General features: G+C 43.1%; 1 protein-coding gene across 1 annotated transcript in view; it reads right to left on the bottom strand.

Annotated features, from left to right (window-relative positions):
• Nucleotides 1–7,856: 7,856 nt before the first annotated feature.
• LOC144480803 (E3 ubiquitin-protein ligase HECW1-like) overlaps nucleotides 7,857–16,909 on the bottom strand; it is a 391,619-nt gene continuing 382,566 nt past the window's right edge. Inside the window, exon 28 of the mRNA XM_078200410.1 lies at nucleotides 7,857–7,968. Coding sequence (XP_078056536.1) covers nucleotides 7,857–7,968 — 112 coding nt within the window. The remainder of the gene's footprint in view (nucleotides 7,969–16,909) is intronic.

The following is a 16,909-nucleotide window of genomic DNA, read 5'->3' as shown; positions in this document are numbered from 1 at the left end:
CACAACACCAACCCCACCACATCGTCACCATGGAAACAGCCAGCTGATTGACAGCTGGGGGAAGGGAAATGCATTTAAAAAGGCAATGGCAGAATATCATTAAAAAAGGCAACACAAGGGCAACTCAGATGAAGGTCATTTCATTCGAGTTTTTTGTTCCTTTTACAGGTTTCTCCAACTCCTTGGATATAATTATCTTTATAAATAGTAACAAATTAAAAATGTGAAATGTCCCGCTTGGAAGCAAAGACATGGAAACTATGTTGAATTTAAGTTTGTTCATTAGTGTCACAAGTAAGCTTACATTAACACTGCAATGAAATTACTGTGACAATCCCCTAGTCACCACAGTCCAGCACCTATTCGGGGACACTGAGGGAGAATTTAGCATGGTCAATGCACCTAACCAGCACATCTTTCAGACTGTGGGAGGAAACCAGAGCACCCGAAGGAAACCAATGCAGACACAGGGAGAAGGTGGAGATTGCACAGAAATGACCCAAGCTGGGAATTGAACTTGAGTCCCTGGCGCTGTGAGGCAGCAGTGCTCACCACTGTGCCATCAAGTTCACGGGGAAGGTGTAAACATATTCACAAAGATAACACCAGAATTGAGAATTTAGACTTCTCAAGATAGACTGAATAGGCTGGGGTGATGGTGTTTTTCAGTCACTCTGTTACCATGGACAACAACAGCTATCTATCCCTGTTTGGAGCTCCCTCCTGGTATCTGACAGTCTCTCCCTTCGGCTCTCTCACTGTTCCCTCCAACAGTTGCTTATCCCTCTATTTCAGGCTCTTTGCCCACAAGTGTGTGGCAGTTGCTGAAGGTGTTGATGCAGATTGTGGGCCTGGATGTCTGACTGGCCCATAGTGACTCAGTGCACAGAGGGATAAGAAACCCAACAATTACACAATCATCATTCTAACCTCAGGGGCAGGGGAACAGTTCGAGGCGATAATCCAGAGCAACCATAAGAGCAACAATGGAGAACTGTGAAAGCTAGCATTGATTTATCAGAGGCAAATTATGTTTAGATAACTTTATTGAGTTATTTGATAAATAAATGGACAGGACTGAGGAAGATGGAGCTGTTAAAGTTGTATATGGTGGATTCTCCTGAATCTTCAAGGAGACCAATTGCTCACTATCCATCTTGGAGTTGTCTCATAGTGATGTCAAGCCAAATATTGACTTGCAGGTCCAATTGCAAACATGACATATGAAGTCGGAGAGGTGGGTGAAGACAGTGCCTTTGCACCATGCTCACCTGTCCTGCAAGGACCTGACTCTGTTCTCCTTAAATGTTAAGATTGCTTTATGACAGAGATTTCTCAATTTGAATCTGTTCCCCCATGTAGTGTGGTCCCAGCTTACAGGCTCCGAAATGGGTCTTTGTATCTGAGGTTGGGACATGGTGTGTGTTTCCTTGCTCTACTGGCTGTAGAATATCTTGTTTGATATGCAGGAATGTTCCATGTGAACCACCTGACCCAGCCAGTGAAGTTGAGCTCTGATGAACATGCCCTCAATATCAAGTGTGTGGTATTTTGCAAGAACTTTGGTGTTAACGATTTTTTTCTACCACTTGATGGCTGGGATTCAGAAGTACAATTTTCTGCACATGACAATCCAGTAAACTACCTGTCGCACAGTGGGTGAATTTTAAGTAAGGAACTTAGATTTTCTGCTTCTTTGCCATTGATTTTCAATGGAAGTGGGATGGGCAGGGGCAAATTTCTTTTACAGCTGTCAGTTTCTCACCAGAAATCACAGGTGATGTACAATATCTTCGTTCATGAATGCGGTATGAAAATGACAGAAGTATGAATTTTCTGTCATTTGCAAACCTGGGTCCAAGGGATTTTTCTCTGCCATCCTGCATTGCCTGATGCAGGTAAGAGGGGGGAATTCAATCTTTAAAAGACGAAAACACCTGTAAATTGATAGCTATGCAATCAATTGCATGTAATTATTTTGGAAACATTTAAAAAGGTCTCTTAAACTCTTTTTAAAAACCTAGCAAAACAATGACTACCTACCATAGCTGTCAGTCCAAAAGACATGCATGTGGCGACTAGGGGATTTTCACAGTGACTTCATTGCAGTGTTAATACAAGCCTACTTGTGACACTAATAAATAAACTTTAAACTTTACTCTGCTACCACAGGTGCCTGAGGCCTATCACAGCCAACCACCATGAAAAATTATTCATATGACCCAACCTCTAGAAACCTGATGGGCATCAGGGCTACATCTCTCTGACAGAAGGGATTCTCAACTCACCTCACGTCCACCAGATCTGGACTAGTGTCCGTGTAGTACTTACAAAACATTTGCAAAAGCTTGACTCAATTCGATTGTCACTGGAGATACACTACAACCAGTTACAAATACTGATAATTAATTTTCAAGTGGACAGAGATGTAACAGAGTGTGTTTTGGCTGGCCTTGTATGATTAATGATGTAGGTCCATAATGTACAAACACATAAACAGAAGCAGAATAGGCCATTCAGACCTTCGAGCCTTCTCCAGCCTTCAATAATACCATGGCTGATCTGTTTGTGTTTCAAGTTCTACATTCCAATCTACCCCCTGATAACCTGTGATTCCCTTTCCTAACAGGAATCTATCCAGTTCTGCCTTAAAAATATTCAGTGACCTCGCTTCCATTGCCCTCTGAGGCAGAGTTCCAAAATTGTAAAACCCTCTAAGTGGAAAGAAATTCTCCTCATGTCTGTCCTATAAAGGTTATCCCTAATTTTAAAACAGTGCCTCTTAGTTAGTGATTCACCCACAAGAGGAAACATTCTTTTCACCTCCACCTTGTCAAAACCGTTTAGGATCTTATATACTTCAGTTGAGTCACCCCTCACTGTTCCAAACTTCAGTGGAAACAAACCCAGCCTGTCCAACCTATCCTTGTAAGACAACCCGTTCATTCCAGGTATCAATCAAGTAAACCTCCTCTGAACCATTTACAGCCTTTGAACTGCATTGGTTTATACACATTGTAACTTAGGCTTTGTTATCATACAAATAATTACATCTGGATATCACAGCCTTTTTTGTGGCATATACATAGAAACAGTTTTTCCAAAACCATGTGGGAACCATTTTACCTCTGCTGAAGAAATCCTTAAATTTGATCCTATTGCAAAAAGTAGCAGTTTGGTAAAGGATCAGATGATGTTAATAAACTGTTCAAGTTGATGGTTACATAGATTACAATTAATATTATTCCATTTGTTAAAAATTGTTCTTTTCCATGTTACCATTATCAATCAATATGAAAGTGGAGAAAAGAACCTAAATTCTGATGTTACGTGACTTGTAAAATCAGTGCTGGGAATGCTTACAAGCCGAGCCCAGGCCAAGCTGGCCCATACTATACTGAGCTGTCTGTGCACAGTCTACTGAGGTCACCTCATCTGAATAATTAGTGTAAACTCTGCACAGCTTTGACCTGCCCTGGAAAATAGCCTAATGTGAGTAAAATCTAGTAACAGCTCAATTTTAAAGAGATGCAAATGCCTAAACGTGAGTAGCAGCATAATGAGCCAAGTCTTTTTTCAACTTGTATAAAGCTTCAAAATGGATGGTAAGTGCGAGGCAAGAATGAAGTGAAAGGAAACACCCATGACATGAAGTCTTTGGACAGGCAATGGAGCAATGCAACACAAGATATCGGGAGGAATGTAATGCCCCCTGCTGACAATGAATTTGGAGGTGGGGGGGGGTTTAATCGGGTGGAAGGGTGTGTCGTGGGGACCCTGCCACTTCCTGCCTCCACCCGATTACGAGATGAGAAAGCTCATGAACAGCCTTCTCACTCCAATGCTAATTGAGGCAGTTAAGTGGGCAATTAATACCAACTTAAGACTTTTATCCAGCTGCCATTGGTATTTACCTGCAGTGGGTGGGGGACTGGCCATGCAGGAAGCCCAAAATCAAATCAAGGCCACTGCAGACTTCTAAAGGTGCACAATTCCTGATCAAGGGACTAAGCATCAGCAAGGTGGGGGCCTGCTGAGTGCCACCCCTTCCTTTTCTTTCAACCATCCCCCCTTCCCCACCTAACCAGCAATCCCCTCCCCATTGCTTTCATCCAGCCCTCATTTACCTGTGGCCTGAATTCCTTGGTGATTGTGGGCCTATAGTAGGTGCATTACCAGCAACTGTCACTGCTCCTAGTGGTGTTGATGGACAATGGAGTGTTGTCAGCCTCTGATTGATTGGCAGCTCCTTGGAGGGCAAGATTTCTGCCTGCAAGGTCCTACGCCCTGGATAAGGCTCACCACTGGCCAGTTAGGTGCCTCACAGGCACTTAAAATCCTGATGGGGCATCATCAATGAAGGCGATAGAGGGCTCCTGTCACTTCCTTGGCCATTGGCCATTTTTAGTATATGTATGAGATGAGTATGAAGACAATTGTTCAGTGTGATACATTATGGCATTGTTTCAAGAGGGCAGCAGTGCATCTTATCTCATCAGTACATGGGTGTTTGCATTCCTTAGCAATTGGGCACCTTGGAAACAGTATCTGTCCTGACAGGGTAATATCTCCGTCCCATTGGGATAATGATGCTTTGTGCAAATGGCTAACATATGTGTAGGTAGGAGTGCAGGTGAGTGACCAAATTAGTGTAAGGGGCCTTGGAACAATCTGACAACATAAAATTTAACACCGATGCCTATTTTACTCTGACTCAGATTGAATCCAGTTATGTCACACCCTCTCCTATGAGGTGGAGGTGGCATATATTCTGTGATCCATTCAGGTGTGTGTGGTAGGGTCTATCAGAATGGCCTTTAGGTCATGACAGGAGTAGTCAAAACAGTTTCTTGTTACTTGCATTTGTTACCCTTTGTGAAATTGTGCTCGGTACCCAAATCCTTTGGTAATAATGGACACGTAGGGGGATTCCCACCTTACACACTTAGTTGGATATTACATAAATTGCAGCAGTGTGCAAGAATTCTGGAGGATTTTCAAAATGAAGCAAAAATAGCACATTCTCCAGGTATTACTATGTGCACATGGAGCAAAAATTCAAATAAGTATAAATGCCAACTGAAAACAAATTCAATGACAGATATCAAAGTAACCACTTCAAGTGGCCAGGTCGCAGGATCAGTAATGTGTCATTTTTACACGGGTATGCCCAGCATGAGGTTAGGTTTCCATGTAGCAGAGTTTATTCTCAGGTGCTGGTCTGATTTTTGAAGGAAGGAAATTCAGTTTGGGCAGTGGCCCATTACAGGCAGTGTCAGAGCAACCTCATGCAATGCCTGATATTTAATTCCATTGACAGCAATGAAGCTAAATATCAGGCACTGTGTGTGACGCGCAGCTAATCTGATATTGCTTGTTTTGCATCACTGCCACGATGAGTTTCAGGCCCTCAAATTCATCATTGCCACTTTCAAACCTCCATCCAGAGAGCAGAGACTCACAAAACTGGCCTTATGATGTGTCGTACAATTACCCAGTGCTTATATCAACATACAAATTTTTTTTTCCTTTTGGTTGCTACAATAAAAAAAGATAGCAATTCTAATGCCAAGAACTAACTTGTGCTGTGACTCTGTGGTTCCAGTCATATGTGTCATATTATTTGGAAAGAGGTGAAATGACTACAAGAGCAAATATGGAAGTAATATAAAAGAAGCAAAAGGGGGCAATCTTACTGGCTCGTCATAACGGTCGATCGGCGGGGGTGGGGGATGAATCAGGGCCACAATTGGCAAGGGGCGGGGGGGGGGGGGTGAATCGGAGCCGTGATTGCGGGTGGGGGGGGGGAGGGGTGTGACTGGGGGCGGGGGGGTGGAAGGAGTGTCAGATTCCAAGTGCACTAACTGTGTACACTTTACATAGTGTATTGGCGGAACTTGCGCATGTATGAAAGTGCTCTCTAACTGTCAGCAGCTGGCTCCACAGTTTGAATAGACTCTGTCCACTCCCCCTACTGATGTGAATCACATTTTGCCTCTTTTTTTTAACTAAGTGGCATAAGATTTTAATTTTTCTCTCGCCGCAAAAATGGGCACGATTCTCTCCCATTTTCACGCTCATTCGGCACTTAGAATCTTTTGGGTAAGATTGCCCCCAAGATATCCAAAGATTTTAGATGAATAGGCTGGTATACCTGACTTTTCCAAATAAATCACTAGTTTCCTTGTGTTAAGGCTAGGAGTAGGAGAACATTTCAAACTTGCTTCCATTGAGCATTGGTGTTAAGACTAAGAGAGCATCGGATACAAGGTATGAATAGACCGTTGAAGTCTTCCACCCAGAGTACCTTCTGTTCCTTGTGATCCTCAGTTATTTTAATCACAGATACTGCAGCCATCCAATAAGAAGCTTAATAAGAACTTTTCACATTCAACTAAGGGCCCATCTACCCTGTCAGGTGGGTGTAAAAATCCCTTGGGTCTCTTCAAATTTGAGCAGAATGCTTCTGGTTTGTTCTGGTCAATAGTTGTCCCTCAACCAGCAGCATCAGAAACAGATTATCTAGTCATTTATCGAATTACTATTGGTGGAAACGTGTGTGCAAATCAGCTGCCAAATTCTCCTCCAGTATGAAAGTGAACTGTTTCAAGCAGCATAAATGATTGGCCGTGAAGTACTTTTGGGGAATCCAAATATCAGTGCAAACAAATCCTTTCTTATTTTTTCCTACAAAGCATACTTCCATTGCAAAGTTTCTCCTTTCCAAACGCTGGAAGAATAAAAGATGTTAACATGGACATTAATCATATTAGGCTGGAAAGCAATGCTAGAAAATTCACTTGCAATATTTTATGATGAATTATAACACAAAGTTAAAACGTCATTCCATACTGCAAATTTGTCGTGCTAAAACAATCAGTTCTGTTGGTTGTATAAAAACTTGTTTGAAATCAAATTAAGGCATTGCTTACATAAAACAATGGAAAAGAGTAAAACAGTTCAGGTACACTTGTTACCCTGCTGACTTCAGAAAATTTCCATGCCATGTTAAATCCACATCAGAAAATATGATATAGATGTATGGTGCGACACAAAATAATTATACAAGCAGTTCTTTCACTGAAGTCAATAATAAACAGACTACACCAGTTTATGAGATCATGTACTGTAGTTCTTAAAACAATAATTCCCGAGTGAAGTCGGCAGTGAGCCACCATCACTGTTGTCTGTAGCTGACATTGACAATAGCTGTTGCATAGACAGTTGATTCGGACAAGCTGAGGAGGGACTGCCTAACGAGAAGACCATAAATATTGTGGCATAACAAATTAGTTTTATTGACATTCTTATACAGCAGCATGATTGTACAGGAAGTGCAGCCTGAGTATCATGTGACTTTCAAACCAGCCGATCAGCTAATTAATATGTACTTTTCCGAGAGTGAAATTCCGTAAAATATTCCACAGATCAAAGGTAGATCCTTTTTGTGATTTTGCAATTGAATTTGAATACAATCCATGGCTCTTACACATTAATTTGTGAAGATGTGCTAATGAGGTTACATTAGTTGCCTTTAACATTAAGTGGCCCTGCCAAGAAAAGAATGGCTTTAATTGCATGAGATTGTCTATAGTCCATTCATTTGGGAAAAATGTTTATTTACAAAAATTAAAAAAAAATGAAACCAAGCAGGAAATAGTTACAATGGTTCAACATTAATGTTTGTTTTCTCCCTTTCTTGGTTAATTCAGAAATCAGGAAGTGCTGTCCATAATACTTTACATATGAGGCATCCTCTTTGCACATGCACACTTTGTGCTTCTCATGTTGTAAAGACAAGGATGCCTGCTGTCCACTGCAGTAGTGCGATTCTTCATGAGAAGTGAGTGCTTCTTTCACTCAAGTCCAAAAGTGTTGGTTTCTTCCACTGCCGTGAGCAGCTTTTCATAAAGCATAGAATACGATGGATATGGTGGGAGATCCAAGCGATTGAAACATGTGTGCGCCCTGCGTACAGAAGAGAAAACAGTATTAACATTACTAACAGAGTGTGCAATTCTCCCAAAACATTTCTAAATGTGGTCTCTGGCAAGAAACATGGTGCAATTCCTGCTGGAGGGAGTGGGGGGGGGGGGGGTCACCTTGATCCCGATCACAACCCACCCACAGTTAAGACATTTCTTTTGAGCTTGGGGTAATTTGCATTGTGAATGAGGTGTGTGGCACCTAAAAGTGACGGCAAGGACAACTTCCTTTTTAAAGGACACCCCAATCGCAGAATAATGCTACAAACTCCCCTGGCCCTTCTCGCCGACAAAAATCCCCCACTCTCAATCGCCATAACCAGCCCCCGCCCACCCCTGCCACACCCAATCACCAACATCTGGTCACCCCTCTAATCACCAGTAGCAGCAGTCCCTCCCCTCTGAGCGACACTCGCTATGAGGTGGCCGAAGACCCACCCCCTTCAGGCCTTGCCCCTTGGCAGTGCCAGGGCACTGTCCAGCTATGTCCCTCACCAGTCAAGGGCTATAATGGCCTCCAGGCTCCCCCAGCGTGGTCATAATATCTATCCAGAGAATTCAACAGTGGCTGTGAGAATGTCTTCATCGAGGAACTCTTGCACTTCCCGTAAAGGCACTCTGTTCAGGCATAAGTAGTATAAAAAAATCCCCTTTTAATAAATGAACTCAGACTGTACACCTGTGCGTTCTAGGAAGCACTTCAGAGTAGAAATAAAAACCTTTAAAAAAATGACCAGGAGTTGGGACGTCTTGTTGAAGTTGTACAAGGCATATTATTATTCGAATGGGTATAAATTGAGAGAGGTGGATACTCAGCGAGACCTTGGGGTTCTCGTGCACCAGTCGCTGCAAGTAAGCATGCAGGTACAGCCGGCAGTAAAGAAGGCAAGTGGTATGTTGGCCTTCATAACGAGAGAGGAATTGAATAAAGAAATAGGATGTTTTACTGAAATTGTATAGGGTGTTGGTGAGGCCACACCTGGAGCATTATGAGCAGTTTTGGTGTCCTTATCTGAGGAAGGATGTTCTTGCTATAGAGGGAGTACAGTGAAGGTTTATCAGGCTGATGCCTGGGATGACTAAGTTGAGGAGAGACTAAGTTGGTTAGGAGTTTAGAAGACTGAGAGGGAATCTCATCGAAATTTATAAAATTCTAATGGGATTAGATTGGGTAGATTCAGAAAGAATGTTCCCAATGATGGGAGAGTCCAGAACTAGGGGTCATAGTTTGAGGATAAGGGGTAAACCTTTTAGAACAGAGGTGAGGAAAGATTTCTTCACCCAGAGGGTGGTGAATGTGTGGAATTCACTACCACAGAAAGTAGTTGTGACCAAAACATTGTGTAATTTCAAGAAGGAATTAGATATAGCTTTTGGGGCTAAAGGGATCAAGGGATATGGGGGGAAGGCGGGATCACGGTATTGAATTTGATAATCAGCCATGATTGTAATGAATGATGGAGTGGGTTCGAAGGGCCAAATGGCCTCCTCCTGCTTTTATTTTCTATATATGTTTCCATGTATGTTTCTAATTAAGTTCCCTGCCAACAGGAAATAAAAGGCATGCAAAGTAGACTTCTTCCATGATTAAGCTGTTGCTGTACTGTTCCCTTTGGGGAATATCTGTAAATGCCAGCCTATGCTTCAGACCAGATGATGGCAGGAAAAGTTGCATGGAAGATGACCAAAGAAGAGAGAAAGGATCAGCAGGGAAGGGTGGAGGAGTGGCTGGGAAAAGATGGAAGGGATAGTGCCGGCTGTCTGAGTGCCCTTCAAATGTGACGACTAGACCTTTAACACAATGTGGTAATGGTAGGGATTATGACTTCCTGCTTGCCCCCGCCACAAGAATCAGCAAGCTCCTTGTAGCTGCACATTTATTTAGTTGACCAGTGCAAAATTGCACATAGTCAGCCATCCGCCACCCCGCCTCCCCGCCCCCCATTAAATCCCATTTCCCCCTACAATGGGAATCATTCCCACTTTTGCACCTGCGACCAAATGTAGACTCTAGGGCCGGAATTTTACTGGCATGCCCGCCCCGGAATCGGGGCGGGTGAGGCTTGCAGAACGGAATTCTCCGGTAGCCTCAGGCGGTATTTTATGAACCTTGCCTGAGTGAGGTCGTAAAGTACCAGCCTAGAATGGAAGATTCTGGCCATTGTTACACAGAGGCAAGAGTTCTACCAACTGAAACATAGCTGACAATCTTCATAGTGGAACAGAGCCCACAATGAATTTATTCCACTTGTATCAGTGACTAACTTTACATTAAAAGGCTAGCAACAGTGATATATACTAAATCCAGCGAAGGCCCTGAAATGATTCCAGAATGAGAGTTTCAAGACAATTCAACACTTTCAGATATTAGGTTTTCTTGTTAGTGGTTTAACAAAAACAAGTGTTGATGAATTCAATACACATGTCAGCTCTGAGATAAATCATAGCAAAAAAAATCTAGAAGGAAAGTTGCTAGAGTTTGGCTTTCAATATTGTCTTCCATAGTTTCATAAATGGATTTATTAATTGTGTGCTTGACAGGACCTCTCAAAACTGAACCAACCGGATAGTATTGCGCAAAGCTTAAATTACACAAATTACAGCGTTTAATAATGTAGCAAATATCAATGTTAGTTCTTCAATTTGAATATTGAACAGTAATTTTCACTTGGAAAAAGAAATCCCCATTTACAGCCTAGTCCACCTGTAAAACCACATTTGGAAACGCAAGCAATAGGGAGCCCCGATGAAATTCAGGGAAGTCCAATCATCACTGGTGATTGCATAGTATTCATCAACATTTGCAATTCCATGTCCATGTCCATGTCCAAGTGCAGCAAGACCTGGACAATATCCAGACTTCGGTTGATAAGTGGCAAGTAACATTCGTGCCACACAAGTGCCAGGCAATTACCATCTCTAAGAAGAAAGCATCTAACCATCTCCCCTTGGCATTCAATGGCAGTGCCATCACTGAATTCCCTACTATCAACAGGGGTTACCATTGACCAGAAACTGAACAGGACTAGCTGTATAAATACTGTAGCTATAAGAGCAGGTCAGAGGCTGGGAATTTTGCAGCAAGTAAATTCCCTCCTGATTCCCCAGAGTCTGTCCACCGTCTACTAGGCACAAATCAGAAGTGTGATGGAATACTCTCCACTTGCCTGGATGAGTGCAGCTCCAACAGCACTCAAGAAGCTTGACACCATCCAGGCCAAAGTAGCCCGCTTGATTAACACCACATTCACAAACATTCACTCCCTCTACCACTGCAGTGGCAGCAGTGTGTACCATCTACAAGATGCCCTGTAGGAACTCACCAACCCTCCTTAGACAGCACCTTCCAAACCGTGACCTATGCCATCGAGAAGGACAAGGGCAACAGACTCATGGGAACACCACCATCTGGAAGCTCCCCTCTGAGCTACTCACCATCCTGACTTGGAAACATATCGCCATTCCTTCACTGTCACTGTGTCAAAAATCCTCAAACTCCCTCACTAACAGTACTATGGGTATACCAACACCATAATTGGTAGGTTCTTTACGCAGAGAGTGGTTGGGGTGTGGAATGGACTGCCTGCAGTGATAGTGGAGTCAGACACTTTAGGAACATTTAAGCGGTTATTGGATAGGCACATGGAGCACACCAGGATGATAGGGAGTGGGATAGCTTGATCTTGGTTTCAGATAAAGCTCGGCACAACATCGTGGGCCGAAGGGCCTGTTCTGTGCTGTACTGTTCTATGTTCTAATTAAAATGTAATGCCTTTGTTCGTTTACTAATTCCTAGAAATTATTCCCATTTGCTAGTCTACTATCTTCTCTGTACTTGCAGTAAAATATCCTTCTTTCCAACTTATTTCAAGTAAAATATCAACGTAGCAGGCAAGAATCAAGGATGAACAGAGTCTTTATTTGCTTTCAAAATTTAACTTCTGCATTTATTAATAATAACTCAAATTAGGAGGTGGAAAGAGATGCTGTGTGTATATGTGTGACCCTTCCAAATGCCTCGTGTCTCACTCACCACTCTTTGCTTCTCTGTTTTGCAGTTATCAGTAACTGAAATTTTTACAACTTCTCTCAACAAAATACAATTGATCATTCTAAGCGATGGGAACAGAGAGAGGGTAAGTCCAACACTGCTGCAACAACTAGAGGGTTCAAGGTTACCTTTTTGTCTTTGTATCAATGTGATTCACAGCAATGTCTGAAGCTTGTGTTTCTTCAGGGCACTGAGCCTCCAATATTAAAGATTCTTCAATTGAGATGCTATTAATTGTAATCTAACAAAGGAGGGCCCAATCTTTCAGCCCACAGAAGCAGGCCTTGGTAGTCTGTACCACCTTACCTCCATTTCAGAATTAGAGTTGCAATACACATGATTGTACACAGTGGACCCACACTTGCTCTAATTTTTTCTTTGAAGAGAAAACAGCCAGCAACCAAAGACAAGGAAGTAATGCCTCAATTCCCCAAAGTTGCTCTTCAAATGATGAGTAGGTGGAGTCTCTTTCCACTATGGTGGGAGGTGGCGGCTAGTGGCATGGCATACATCAGTAGGCACTACAGTGATCGTATACAGCAAGAAAGTTGTCAAATTTCTTGCCAGTGAGAACATTTTATTTTTGCTGATGAGGCATGTGCAGTGTCAACTTGAACAAGGCGGCAGATTACCTACTCAAAGTAGTAGCAGGATGATGATCTCCAAATCAAAGCGTTCACAGTTGTGGCGGCAAGTTCAATGTCAGCAAGCAATTGGGTTGTGTACGTTGCTAAAATGGGATCATGATGCCAGGGCTTATTTGGCAGTGGGCTAAGATGTTAGTCAGCTGAAAGTCTCATTTATGAGCTGTGCCCGCAGCTGTCTGGTAGCCGGCCAAGTGCAGGCCTCTTGAACATTGCAGGGGTGGGTGTGTCATAGTGAAATATTTGTGCTTGGGTCCACAGACAGGGAGGAATGGGTACCAGTGGACATGTGGTTAGAGAGTCCCTGTGGTGCCTGTTCAGCCTGAAATCCCTGCAGTGGGTAACTTGGTTTTATATTCTTCCATCTTGATGCAAAGGAATGGGTGGAAGCCTAAGGAAGATCCCTACAGTTGCGAAGGCAAGAGTTGTTGATAAAAGACAATAAAGTACTTTTAAAATTATAATATAGGTGGGAATTCAAACCAACCAACTTAGACTTAGGTTTAACCTTCTTGTGTGAAAATAGTTCTAATCATCTTCTGTGTGGTATTTTGATAAAGTACAAAAATTTCCTATTACCTTCAAAAATGGGACCCACTGTCAGCAAATAGAAAGACCCTCAGAGTTTTTCCTTCTTGCTCTCCGTATATAAATGGGAGGTGAAGGAATTGACTCATTCCACTAATCTAATCCCATGCTACCGTAACTTGAATGTGAAAGGACAAGAACACAGTGGCTTAAAAAGCCCTTCCTCAGTGAAGGGCAAAGATAATGACCCCTGTTATGTGAGGATCTGCTAAGGGGTTCCCCGGTCCATTTTTTAACCTGGGAAAAATTTTGGTCTCAGGTCAGACTTTTCCCAGACCGGCAAAAGTGGCTTTGGAGGCAGTGGGTGAGGAAAGTTCAATCAACACACATCACACTGGCTCAGCCACATGTTCCTGCTTCCTTTGGCTTTTCTCGGAGGCAGACGCCCAGCTGCAATGGCTACCTGCCTGGTAGTGATGGGTAGCCAATTAGGGCATTTAATAGGGCAACCAGTCCCATTGCAGAAACAGATTGAAAGTTTTCCAATGGTGCACAGGCCCCTTCAGGAGCTGGAAAATGGAGTGGAGTCAACTTTATAGCAGGAAGTCTGAATCTCAAACAACGTGAGGCCTGCTATTGAGTTGTCAACATTAACTCTTAGTGCTCAGACCTCCCAAGTGGAGGGCATGGCATTGCAGCTACTTCATAGACAATAATGTCTCAGCTAATTTAGCTTTTGCTGTCATGGTAGCTGCTCCCCTCCTACTGAAGATGCCTCCATGGCGACACTGCCACTGTTCCTGCTGGCCTCTTAGCAGTGTCCACACTGTGAAGGTGGCTGACATTGCTAACCACAGGCCATGCTGAACAGATTGTGAGATGCTGGAACCTAGTCACTGTCTATCATTCATAGAATTATAGAATCCCTACAGTGCAGAAGGAAGCCATTCAGCTCATCGAGCCTGCACCAACAACAGTCCCACCCAGGCCCTATCCCCGTAACTCTACGTATTTACCCTGCTAATCCCCCTGAAACTAAGGGATAATTTAACATGGCTTATCAACCATACCCATCTTTGGAGTGTGGGAGGAAACCAGAGTACCCGGAGGAAACCTACACATATAAGGGGAGAACGTGCAAACTCCACACAGTCACCTGAGGCCGGAATTGAATCCGGGCAGCAGGCACTGTGAGGCAGCGGTGCTAACCATTGTGCCACCGCTCTGCCCATCATTGGATGGGGTTCCGAGAGGTGACCTTTTAATTGGCCTCCTCTGGGAAGACAGTTTAGACCAATGTAGTTGCCATGAGCCACCTGGGCAAATTCAGCCCTATGACTTCCACAGCCCTTCAGCTTCATATGCCTCCTGAAGTTTGTATCATTTAATTCAGATACCAACCAACCCTAGTAAATTTCATTTTTTTTCTCTTGTTCTCTCTGCCACACATATGCACAGCCTTTAGTTTTCAAATATCTTTAAGTATAAGTTTTACCTGGAAAAAGCTGTTTAAACTCGTCCACTAGTTTATCTTCCAAAAATTGTGCAAAGCTGCTTAATTGATTTTAAGGATTAGCATTGTGCTGGCATTCATCTCTTCCTCACCTATATACTGCTTCTAAACAACATCATTGAAAGATTTTGGGGGTGAGGTCAAAATGGGTGGACAGGCAATGGCAGACATTTCAGGAATAGGTGAACTCCAGAAGTTGTTTATTCCTGTTTGGTGCAAGAGTGGTAAGGGAATTGTGGCCAAACCCTGGATTACAAGGGAAATTAGAGATAGTTTCAGATTCAAGGAAGAAGCATACAAATTGGCAAGAAAAAGCAATAGGGCTGAGGATTGGGAGCAGTTTAAAATTCAGCAAAGGAGGACCAAGGGATTGATTAAGAAGGGAAAAATAGAGTATACAAGTAAGCTAGCGGGGAACATAAAAACTGACTCTAAAAGTTTCTATAGGTAAGAGAAAAAGATTGACAAAACGAATGTAGGCCCCTTACAGTCAGGAACAGGAGAATTCATAACGGGAAATGAAGAAATGGCTGAGGAATTAAATTTGTACTTTGCTTCAGTCTTCACAACAGAAGACATGAATAATGCGCCAGAAGTGCTCAGAGAAACATGTTTTAGTGAGTAGCTGCAGGAAATCAGCATTGGTAGAGAAATGGCTTTCGGGAGATTGATGGGATTGAAGCTAGATAAATCTCCAGGTCCTGATAATCTTTATCCCAGAGTACTTAAGGAAGTGGCCCTGGAAATAGTAGATCCATTGCAGGTTATTTTCCAAAATTCTTTGGACTCTGGAAGAGTTCCTACAGATTGGAGGGTAGCTAACGTAAGCTTTCAATTCAAAAAGGGAGGTAGAGAGAAAACAGGGAACTATAGACCAGTGAGCCTCATGTCAGTATTGCGGAAGTTGTTGGAGTCTATTATCAAGGATTTCATAACTCGGCATTTGGAAGGCAGTGGTATAATCAGACAAAGTCAGCATGGATTTATAAAAGGGAAATCATGCTTGATGAAACTATTGGAATTCTTTGAGGATGTAGCTAGTAGAGTTAACCGAGGAGAATCAGTGGATGTGGTTTATTTAGACTTTCAGAGGGCTTTCGACAAGGTCTCACATAACAGACTACATAAGAACATAAGAACATAAGAAATAGGAGCAGGAGTAGGCCATCTAGCCCCTCGAGCCTGCCCCGCCATTCAATAAGATCATGGCTGATCTGACGTGGATCAGTACCAAATACCCGCCTGATCCCCATAACCCTTAATTCCCTTACCGCTCAGGAATCCATCCATCCGCGCTTTAAACATATTCAGCGAGGTAGCCTCCACCACCTCAGTGGGCAGAGAATTCCAGAGATTCACCACCCTCTGGGAGAAGAAGTTCCTCCTCAACTCTGTCTTAAACCGACCCCCCTTTATTTTGAGGCTGTGTCCTCTAGTTTTAACTTCCTTACTAAGTGGAAAGAATCTCTCCGCCTCCACCCTATCCAGCCCCCGCATTATCTTATAAGTCTCCATAAGATCCCCCCTCATCCTTCTAAACTCCAACAAGTACAAACCCAATCTCCTCAGCCTCTCCTCATAATCCAAACCCCTCATCTCCGGTATCAACCTGGTGAACCTTCTCTGCACTCCCTCCAATGCCAATATATCCTTCCTCATATAAGGGGACCAATACTGCACACAGTATTCCAGCTGCGGCCTCACCAATGCCCTGTACAGGTGCATCAAGACATCCCTGCTTTTATATTCTATCCCCCTCGCAATATAGGCCAACATCCCATTTGCCTTCTTGATCACCTGTTGTACCTGCAGACTGGGCTTTTGCGTCTCATGCACAAGGACCCCCAGGTCCCTTTGCACGGTAGCATGTTTTAATTTGTTTCCATTGAGATAGTAATCCCATTTGTTATTATTTCCTCCAAAGTGTATAACCTCGCATTTCTCAACGTTATACTCCATTTGCCATATCCTCGCCCACTCACTCAGCCTGTCCAAATCTCTCTGCAGATCTTCTCCGTCCTCCACACGATTCACTTTTCCACTTATCTTTGTGTCGTCTGCAAACTTCGTTACCCTACACTCCGTCCCCTCCTCCAGATCATCTATATAAATGATGTAAATGATGTAAAACATGTAAAGTTAAAGCACATGGGATTGCGCTGATATCTTGAGATGGATAGAAAGCTGG

Source organism: Mustelus asterias, chromosome 2 (assembly GCF_964213995.1).
Source record: "Mustelus asterias chromosome 2, sMusAst1.hap1.1, whole genome shotgun sequence".
Classification (NCBI taxonomy): domain Eukaryota; kingdom Metazoa; phylum Chordata; class Chondrichthyes; order Carcharhiniformes; family Triakidae; genus Mustelus; species Mustelus asterias.
This window is presented reverse-complemented; position numbering and strand designations above follow the sequence as displayed.